General features: G+C 35.4%; 2 protein-coding genes across 3 annotated transcripts in view; both read left to right on the forward strand.

Annotated features, from left to right (window-relative positions):
* Positions 1–10,820, forward strand: part of LOC144981017 (dnaJ homolog subfamily C member 3-like) — a 516,589-nt gene that overhangs the window by 419,654 nt on the left and 86,115 nt on the right. The window lies entirely within an intron of this gene.
* Positions 1–10,820, forward strand: part of LOC144981018 (filamin-A-like) — a 195,251-nt gene that overhangs the window by 84,352 nt on the left and 100,079 nt on the right. Inside the window, exons 16-18 of the mRNA XM_078929085.1 lie at positions 1,993–2,160; positions 4,118–4,264; positions 10,687–10,770. Of these exons, the coding sequence (XP_078785211.1) occupies positions 1,993–2,160; positions 4,118–4,264; positions 10,687–10,770 (399 nt within the window). The remainder of the gene's footprint in view (positions 1–1,992; positions 2,161–4,117; positions 4,265–10,686; positions 10,771–10,820) is intronic.

Here is a 10,820-nt window from a genome sequence, read left to right on the forward strand (position 1 = left end):
TTTCCAGGGACTCAACCCTGCGCCAGTCAAAACGGGACTCGAACCCTGGATCTTTGATCCGAAGGCGATTGTCATACCACTAGACTACATCGCCTCAAAATGTAAAGTGCATTGCGCGTGGTGAAACAGCGGAAATAACATTTATAATTACATCTATATTTCTGTCTTTTTTGGTGTTTTAAAATACCATTTTAGCACAGGTGTTTCGTTTTTTTTTTTTATTCAGATGAAAAGCCGTTTTTGTATAGTACAGACTACGTTCTATAAAAGGTTCAAGGGTCACATAGATCGGCGAGAAGCCTGTGTCATAAAAAACTTGGTCCGAGGTATTTAAACCAACCATGTGTGCGCCTTTTCTATTCAGGAATTTAGTGGATATTGCTCATTCAAGGGGTCTTATGATATACAATACTAAAGCCCGAATGTAGGGGTCGATGCGATGTGCATATCTTTTCTCTCTCTCGTGAATTGTGTGAATGCTTTTGATTTCTTCTGGTTAAACTGTATGATATGGAAGTGAAAATTAAAAAAAAAATACAAAACTGACCGCATATTGTTGCCATAAAATGGAAAAATCCGAAACGTAATAAAGCTGAAATACAACTTCACCACTGGTTTTTGCTTTGCCGAGCTTTTAAGTCAGCACAGACATATTGCATAACTAGAAGTTAGCACACACACACACACACACACACACACAGAGAGAGAGAGAGAGAGAGAGAGAGAGAGAGAGAGAGAGAGAGAGAGAGAGAGAGATTATTTCCTTAAAGATACGAAAGGTAAACGCTTCATATGATAAATCAACTGGCAACACCCTCTTAGAAACTATAATTATCTTTTGAAATACCTTCTTAATTACTCAAAATGTTTTGGTTCTTGGGTTTAAAATGCGCAGTTATATAGATATGGCTATTGCATGGGTGCTTTGATGAATAGAAAAAAACCCCACTTCAATCCGGTTTTTAGAAAAACAACCAAAAATATTTTTTTAAAAACAAAACAAACAAACAAACAAAAAAAAAAATAAACAAACCAGACACAAAAAAAAAAAAGAGAATAAGAAAAAAAAATATTTAAAAAGCAAAATCCAAAACCAGGGCAAAAATATTTTTTAAAATCCCCACGCGACTTTAGACTAGATTTTTCTTAAAAACAAATATTTTTTTCATGATATTAAGGAAATGATATTTTCAATCATTTTGCAATGTATAGCCTTGGTTTTTTCAAAACTGTCGAGGGAGATTGATTTTATAGGATGTTCATTTTTCTTGTATCTTTCTTTCTATCTTTTTCTGGCTGTTTCATACACAATTTTTCAGATCTTTATGATGTGCTTTCTCCTCAATAAAACAAAACAAACTTAGGCCAAGTGTCATATTTTAGGCAATTCATTCGATTTTTTTCCATTTAGTTCACACTGAATTAATACATCTTTCATGTGATAAGTCACAACTTAAAACATTTTCAAACGGCGCATACCTAAGATGACAGAAACTGGCCAAACCACTCAACACACCCTAACTCCATCATCCGACACAAAACATCCATCATACCTAAGTAGACGGCAGTAGCTGTACTTCAAACTTATTTACATAATATACTGATGATCTTAACGGAAAAGCAGAAATCAGCTGAGGATAAAATTACAATTAACCGAACTATTTTCAATCCAGAATCAAACAGCAACATAATGGATTCGGGTATCACAACATATTTCGAATAGAATCGTCGGGGGGACAGGAATGTTATCAACACACCTAGCCATCATTTTGTCATGGTCTGGTTCATTTTAAAAGCAACTCAAAACAACCCCAATGGATGAAGTAGACAATGCTTTATTGTATAGGTGCTATGCGTTTAGATGAAATACAAAATCTGCCATCGATATATAACATACCAAACACACAAAACGTGAGGTCTTGGTTTATGCCATGCTATGTTATGTTCACAACATATTATATACTGTGACTTGGTCTTGTCATCTTTCCACAGTCGACGCCTCACAGGCCGGTTCTGGTAACATCGAAATCCGTGTTAACGAGGGAAGAGTACCCTGTAGTGTGGAAAATAAGGGCAACCACCGGTTCGTTGCCTCGTTTATGCCGGAGAACAGTCGACCTCATGCAGTAGAGATGACTTTCAACAATACAGCTGTGGACGGTAAAAGTCCTTTAATTCGCCATTACATTTGAAGACCCCCCCCCCCCACCTGTCGCTCTCTCTCATCCACATACACACACACGCACACACACACACACACACACGCAGACACACACACACCCACCCACACACACGGAATTCTCTCTCTCTCTCTCTCTCTCTCTCTCTCTCTCTCTCTCTCTCTCTCTCTCTTCCTCCCACGTCGTCTCTTTTTCACCGTCTCTCTGTTCCTTATAAAATCACTCTCCTCATGCTTCTCCTCCACTTCCTCCTTCTCCTTCTAATCATCCTCCCCACAAACCATTATGATTTTACATCAAATCGGAAAAGGAAGAAAAAAAAATCTGTTGAGGACGCATCCCAAAAGGAGCAAAAAGGAATGTTAAAACTGTGTATGTGTCTGATTGAAAGGGGACCAAGATTCATTGGATGAACGTGCATGGTCAATATTGAACGGGTTAAGGACGTGCGGCTATGTGGTCTAGTGGTATGACACTCGCTTTCGGATCGGAAGGTCCTGGGTTCGAGTCTCGCTCGTCGCATAGTTGAGTCCTTGGAAAGACCTATTTACTCACATTCTCTCACCGTACTCTGGTGTAAAATGAGTACCTGGCCGTTAATAGCGTTGTCTCTGTCGGAAAAAAAATGTAATATCGCCTAACAGGCGTCATGTCTTGTTCACATTTTACGTGTTGCTGTTGGTCATGGACCCCTTGTAAAGCGCTTTGAGCATGTTTAGTGGATATTGCGCTATACAAAAGCGCAACTTAAAAAGAAAGCTCAACTTAAGGACAATAACAGAAGATAACAAATCTTGTGATCTAACTACTCAAGACGCCATCTAACATTTGTAATGATGTCTTACAGGGGACGCTTTATCATATACTCTGAAATATTTTAACATTTACAAGTTATAATCTGAGTATTTTGCATTGATCATTTTAGGGGCAGCGTGGCTCAGCGGTACGGTCTTTGCTTCGTACCCGAAAGGTACAGAGTTCAATCACCCACCGGTTCGCTGTGTGGCCTTGAGCAAGTCACCTCGCCCTAGCTCACTTTGCAGCGCTGCTCTGCGGCTGACGCCTGGGTTAATCCAGTCTCCCCTTGGAATAGACACTTAAGAAAAAAATAAAGGGAATTAAAAAAAAAATTATTAGTACATAAATAAGTAATTAATATATGGATGTTATTGGAAGGCGTTTGAGGTTGTAGGGAATAATAGAACACTGCACACAATAACTGGCCCGGAGTAAATATTGTCTAGATCAAAATTCAGATTCCATAATATTAACTCCTGTTATCCTTCAAAATTGACATCCAGAGCATTTGGACGCCCATTGCGTTTAGTTTAGGACATAAATAAGTCATACGAGTAATAATAATTGGGTGTGATTGGAAGGCATTGGGGTAATGTGCGGCTATGTGGTCTAGTGGTATGACGCTTTCGGATCGGAAGGTCCTGGGTTCGAGCCTCGCTCGGCGCATTGTTGAGTACTTGGAGAAGGCTCTTTAGTCACATTCTCTTACCGTACTCAGGTGTAAAATGGGTACCTGGCCGTTAACAGCGTTGTCTCTGTCGAAAAAAATGTAATATCGCCTAACAGGCGTCATGTGCCGTCCTGAATGTAAAATGTTACTGTTGGCCAAGGACCTCTTAAAAAGCGCTTTGAGCACGTTTAGCGGATTAATATTCACTTGAGCATCCGCAGCTTACCCAAGAAATACTTAGCCTGTGGAATTTAGAGGTACTTCTATTTGCAAATAAATCTAATTTAACACCCGTTATTCATTTACCCTATGTTCACGCTAATTGAAATAGATTGTCGTCCTATCCATCTGGCAGCAGGTAACTTTTATTGAGCTCAATTTTCACTATATTTTAAATGAGTTATAGCAATCTATGATAATTATTTTGATTTACTGCCGGACCTTACTTTTTCTTTCTTCCCAACTTTAGGGAGTCCCTGGTCGGTGAACATTGTGGATAAGAATAACATCAAAGTGTCAGGGGACGAGTGGGTGCCCATCCACCGCTCGGCCTCCGCCACTGTCAGGACAAACGGACAGAAAGTGTCCAGATCTGATCTTCAGATTGGCGTCACAGGTAAACAATGAAGACTAGACGCATGCGCTGTACGTAACATGTGTATACATACGTCACGTGACTTTGTGTAGAAACGATGGTAAACGGACAGAGTAAATAAGATAAAATAATAGGAGAGAAGATAGAAGAAAAAAAAAAGAAGAAAGTAAAAAGTAAAGAAAATGAGAGGAAAATAACAATTCGCAACAGAATAATATTCCAGAATATAAGTAATAATAGACATGATACTCAATTTCAATTAATTGGATCAGTTGCTTTATGTATTATAACAATAAGTAGGAGGGGAAGAAAGAAGAAGAAGAAGAAGAAGAAGAAGAAGAAGAAGAAGAAGAAGAAGAAGAAGAAGAAGAAGAAGAAGAAGAAGAAGGAGAAGGTGGTGGTGCAGGAGGACGAAGGAAGAGGAGATGCAGGAGGAGGAGATGGAGGTGAAGGAGATGGAGGAGGAGGAAGGGGAGGACGAGGAGGAGGATTCTTCCATTATTACTTGATCTCCAATAACAATGGATACGTTTAACACAAGAAAAAGCCAAATGGTGCCAATTGGTATTCCCTTTTTTTCTAGTACTACAATATAGATGAAATGACATTTAATGTAGCTTGTGATGGACACTTCAATACTTAATCTATTGGAGGAATCGCATTCAAGCAGATAAGAAATATAAACGACAGAGAAAAGATTAAAGCAAATTTAATGCGAAATAAATCGACAAATACTGATTGTAGAAATTGTATGTTATGTTTGTTTTACTTAAAGATTAAAAATAATAGGCAATTATTTTATGCAAAGTCACGTTGGCATTTGAGTTGGAGCGTTTTTGTAAGTTTTTAAAATTATTATTATAATGGATGAAGAACATGCGAAGTACTTAATAAGAGCAAAAATAGATTAAAGATATTATTGGCTTACAAATCAAACTTTGATAATTAGTTACATAAGCTGTAGCAATCTGATTTAGATATTATTTTATAGAAAACGCTCACTTATTTTTGAATTATTTTTTCTATGATGTTTTAAAAATAAAAATGCTATAATGTATTAAAAAAATAGATATTTAAAAAAATAGATTTCTCAATTGACCAATTCAATATAGCAAACCTGTTATGAAAAATTAATAATTTTATGGATTTGCTATATTGTAATTGACCTCGAATAGAATAAGATTTTCACTGTCTGTCAACTTTATCATCTATTTTATATATAGGCATTAATTATAGAAATTGCCAATTGTTCTGTTCTTGTTAATGCAAATTCCTGATTACAAATTAACCAATTATCCATCATTTAAAATTAAATATATACAAGGCAAGTCAAAAACCAATTTTCTATTCTTTTCATTTTAATTAATGTAGTATTCTTTTCATTTTAACGATTGTAGTGCATTAGGGAAATCGAATGGCTCAGATACAGCCCCTATCGACGAAATATAAACCAAACATTTCGATATTAAAAAAAAATTGTTTGTTTGCTTTTGTTGTAAATAGAATATCAAGATAAGATTAGTTTTGCAAGGCCTTTGTCGTCATATATTCTTTTATTTAATAATTGCTTAGTGCTAGTGATATGGCCACTGATATGATTTTGATAGGGTTGGAGTCAAACCCAATTAGCCCCAACCCCCTCTCTTTCCCATGCATTCAACCTTAATTAACGCTAATGGCATGATTCCAGGCTTCTGATATTTAATGTTTAACCTGTGATGTTGATGAACGAGTTAACAGGTTGATTGTTGCTTATTTTTGCTAACTAATTAATGATTTATTTTTTTTTTGCTTTCGCTTCCACTGTACAAATCATATACTCTTTGTTTTTTTTTCTGTTCTTCATAGGGTTTCTTTATAAGGTTTTGAAATGATATTATCATAGTATTACAATTTTATAACAATGCTGTTTAATTAATAAATCTCGAACCTCTTATGTTTAAAAATAATAGATATTAAAGTTTGAAGTTGGATTCATTAGTACATGACACATACTTACAAGCTTGGAAACCGAACTCTTTTTTTTTTGTAATGCTTAATAGAGCGAGTTGATTAATTTTCATTTCATGACAACGATGATATCATAATAATTGGGGTCTCCGATATGTAAATATGAACACAAAGATTCTTCCTACCCTTTATCACTGCTAACCTTCTCGGAGTTGTGTCCACCTAACCCTACACATTCTGTAATCTAAACAACAAATCACAGTCACGCTCTTTGTCTATATTATTCTGTGATGACTGTACCAAGTACTACTTGACATTACTGTTCTACCTATGGTCACAGAGTGATCTGTTAATGTTTTGCAAATGGAGATGGATGGAATAAGAGTTTTTCTTGGGGAAAAAGATATTTAAATTAACACATTAGGCCCTGTCTCTTTTTTTTTTTTGACGTTTTTATTTTTGCTCTCTCTCTCTCTCTCTCTCTCTCTCTCTCTCTCTCTCTCTCTCTCTCTTTCTCTCTCCCTCTCTATCTATCTCTCTCTCTCTCTCTCTCCCCTCTCTCTCTCTCTCTCTCTCTCTCTCTCTCTCTCTCTCTCTCTCTCTCAATATATATTGAAGATTTGTGAAAAAAATATTTCCTGTTTAGGAATAGGCACAGTACTGAATATGGATACAAAGAATGAAAAATACACAACACACCCCAAAAATGTCCAACGACTCCATACATACTTTTGAAGGGATCGACAAAATTTGGACTTCGGTGATTCATTTATATTTGATGAATCAGATGATGGTTCTTTGATGATCGTACAATGAAATCTTTGAAATCTTATCTCGATCAGCTTCCTTACTACACAGTTAGCATAAGCAGATTATTATATTTTCAAGTTTCAATGCGCTCTATAATAAGTATTTCCTGATGTGATTGTGTCTGTCCGAATCCCAAACATAGTGACTCAAATTGAACTTCCTCAATCAAGCCCATGACAGATAACATGAAATGGTATCCCAAAGATCTTTGTCCCGCAAGTGATTGGAAAAACATGGTGTATGCTACAATGTCGGACAAAAGCAGATATGAAAGTATAAGCAAAAGACATCCCTAAACAAAAGAAAAATAATAGTTTTCCGTGACTGGGGATCAAACCTCATGCATTCCGATTGCTTGGTAGACCCACTGATCTGATTTTGGCATGACTTTTAGTACTCTAAATTTGATAGCTTTGACTGGCTTGACAGCATAAAATGCCCATTTTTTTTCCAGATTATCTTTTATTTTGTTTGTTCCAGCGTCTACTGTCCATTTTCGTCCCTCTTCTTGCATTCAATAGACGTCCTGTTTATTTGGTGTTTATTTTTATTTTCAATTTTAACGATTTAAAAAAAATTATAATCAATTGTAATCTAATGATGCTATCTATATCAATTAATTATCACAAACATTTCATTATTCATGAGCACATTTTTTCTTTTCTCTTTTTTTTTTTATTGAACATTTAAATGTTTTTATTCCTTTTTTTTAATGACTTACATTTGATACTATTAAATAAACGTAAGGTCTTCTTACAATTTATTTACTATGTAATATGTCATTGATGTTATATTACCTCCATCTTGATATAGCTGCCCCTGGTTGGACGCACGCCATCCCCTGATACGATTAAAGAGTAGCATTATTGGTTCGCTGTGGAAATATACGTCATATACAAGACATTTTTTTATTGTATTCATACGTTTTAAGTTCTTCTGAAGAATTTATTTAGAATTTATATTTCGCATACAATGTGGAAGCATGATCATTCAAGTTTATTGTTTATCCACAGTCCAACCATAAAGAATCACATAGAGAGGTTTACTACTATGACACTCACTAACATTTGGGTCATTTCATTATAAACAAAATCATTCATGATTGAATAAAATCTTGCTGTTTGTTTTGAATTGAAAAGCCGTGTCTTCTTTCGAAAATACTTATTGAGATTAATCTGAAGCTGTGAAAAATAAAACAGTAATGAGACTCGAATTCCAAAGAACGCACAGAAAGTACGGGTTTCACACTCTATCTAGATATTCTATATCCTCTTTATTGGTTGTAAAAAGAAATGCTGCTCTAAAGAAATCGGAGCAAACCTGCGATAATTTATTGCACCCTTTCATCCTCACCTCTTGATGCTTTTAACAGCTTTGACTATTTTGAAACAGGAAAGGACTAACCCCATCCTCGTGACACTGTCATTCAATTTTTATGTATTTCTCCACAGTACTGGAATGGTGATGCTGCTTATTTTGTTAGACTAAATCGCAAATCGACTTTACTAATAATATTGTCATCAAAAATGTTAATCCCATGAGATAACCAACCAAAATGTGACCTTATTCATTTGAATGGTATCATGGCATGCTGAGGGTCGAAAATTAAAGGAAAAAATGGATGGACTGATTCAAAATGAGATGTAATAATTCGATTTTATCTGACCAATATGAGATGGGTGAGAGTATACTTACAATGTTTTGAGCTATAGAAACTTTGAAATCTTTCTTCGGTTGTATTCTGTTGGTTTACAAAGCAAATATTTCTTGACTTTTAATTGAATCTCAAATAAGTTTTAAGAATTTTTTCGGAATAAAACTAATGGCGATGTGTTTTAATCGGAGTTTTCCTTAGTGCCATGCCAGCTTGAAACTATTCAAACATGTGGGTCGCAACCATGTCGCCTAATGTGCATTTTTTAAATTGTCCAGGACGATAACAATCTCACGCAAGACATCATTTGTTTTGCCAACTTTTAACGGTGAAAGATTCAGCTAATTCCTAACACGCTTTTGGAGGGCTCGTGGAAAAGTTATTGTTATTTTTACCATCAACGATCCATGCCCTGAGATTCATATTATGAGAGTTGATGTGTGTCTGATGTGTTTAAAATATGAACTTTGCAGTGAACATTTGAGTAATGTGTTGTCTAATATTCTATTTTTATTTGGCCTATTTGGATAATGAAGGGTGTTTGGGTTATTAAATTAATGCTAAAATGTGAGATTTGCCCGATTTCCCCCTCAATAAAAATAATCTGGCAGCTCTTCGTGGAAAAGCTTCTTGTGCCCTCTCGGATCTTTAATCTGGTAATCTAATTGTAGCTGTATTGTCCCTTTATGCATCCAGGGGCGCTCTTTGTTTAAAACAAGAAATGCGTTTAATCTCTTTGTATTGAGCCTAAAATATTTGTTGTTTGTTTTGAAAATTGCTACATAACCATTTAATCTTTAAAGGTGCAGGACGAAACATGTTAAATTTGTGCTTAAACTTAAAGAAAGTGTTGTTTTGTAATGCCGCTCACATTTAAATTATTTAACATCACTTTCAGCTGAAGAGGCTTCCCACGCAGGATACTAAACATATTTATATCTCTTGATTTGAATCATATGTTCTATTATATTCTCACCAAAATTCTGTTGCAAGTAGTAATTCGCAAGTATATTATTGAAAAAATCTAATTTTGAAAAGAAAATTGGACATACTGGATTGATGAATGACAAATGCTCTATATTCTATGTAGAATTCAATAGCGATTGATCTAAAAAATTCAAGTCCTTGCGCAAGAGAAATGTTCTTTGTCACAAGCAAGATTGTCACATCACATTGGCATTAAAAACCCCCCAACAAAACTGCACAACGTTACAATATTACACATTAATGAAAATGTTGCTGCTTGAAGTTCGAAGGAAAAAAAATAAAGATAAATATTGAATTGTAAGCTTCAATTTATTAGACGAAGACATATACTGTGAAAACACTGTATCTTCGTCTAATAAATTGAAGCTTACAATTCAATACTTATCTTAACATTATTACACAGAAAGCCAAGCAATTGTTGCAGCAAAAGTAATAGTGACACAGAAAACAACACTGTCACTATGACAGTAATACCCAGTTGCAGTTTAAATGATTGCATGTTCTGGAATTTTCATTCTCCTGTTTCCACATTTCGCCTTCGCGGCATCCACAATTCTATAAAAGACTATCAATAGCCACCAGTGACTTCTGTGAAATTCACATTTAAGTCGAGCAATGAGAATTAAGTCGATGACTTAATTAATTTCTGATTCTTCAAAGCCCCGAAAATCAATGAGGGGTCTCTCTTCTTGTTTTAAGTATTGGGATGCATTTGATGAATAAAGCCACCACCACCATCATCATCATCATCATCAGAAAAAGAGGCTAACATGAAAAAAAGTGTAAAAACGAATTTTGTTGTAGTATTTAAATCATTGTTTTTACGAGCTGTATTGTAAAATGCCATATAGCTGTCTACGACAGCGTTGTTTTCTATATCATGTCGTGTGATGGTCTTCAACCATTTACTGTGGATGCTTGTGGTTGATTTCATACTCACTACTGAATTGAAAGTAAATGCTACACAGATGAGTTTTTAAAATTAAATGATCATGTGTCAACAATTCCATTAAAGTTATACCCCTTTCCTTTCTATTTATAGGCCCCGAAGGAGAAAGCGTCCCCTTCAATTTGGGCAATGAAGCAGATGGAGATCATTCTGTCAAATACACACCAACTTTAGTGGGTAAGTAGCAGTGATGATTAGAATATCATCTGAGCATTATCCTTAGATTC

This window comes from Berghia stephanieae, chromosome 10, assembly GCF_034508935.2.
Source record: "Berghia stephanieae isolate SIO BIC M18660-M18661 chromosome 10, UCSD_Bste_1.3, whole genome shotgun sequence".
NCBI lineage: Eukaryota > Metazoa > Mollusca > Gastropoda > Nudibranchia > Aeolidiidae > Berghia > Berghia stephanieae.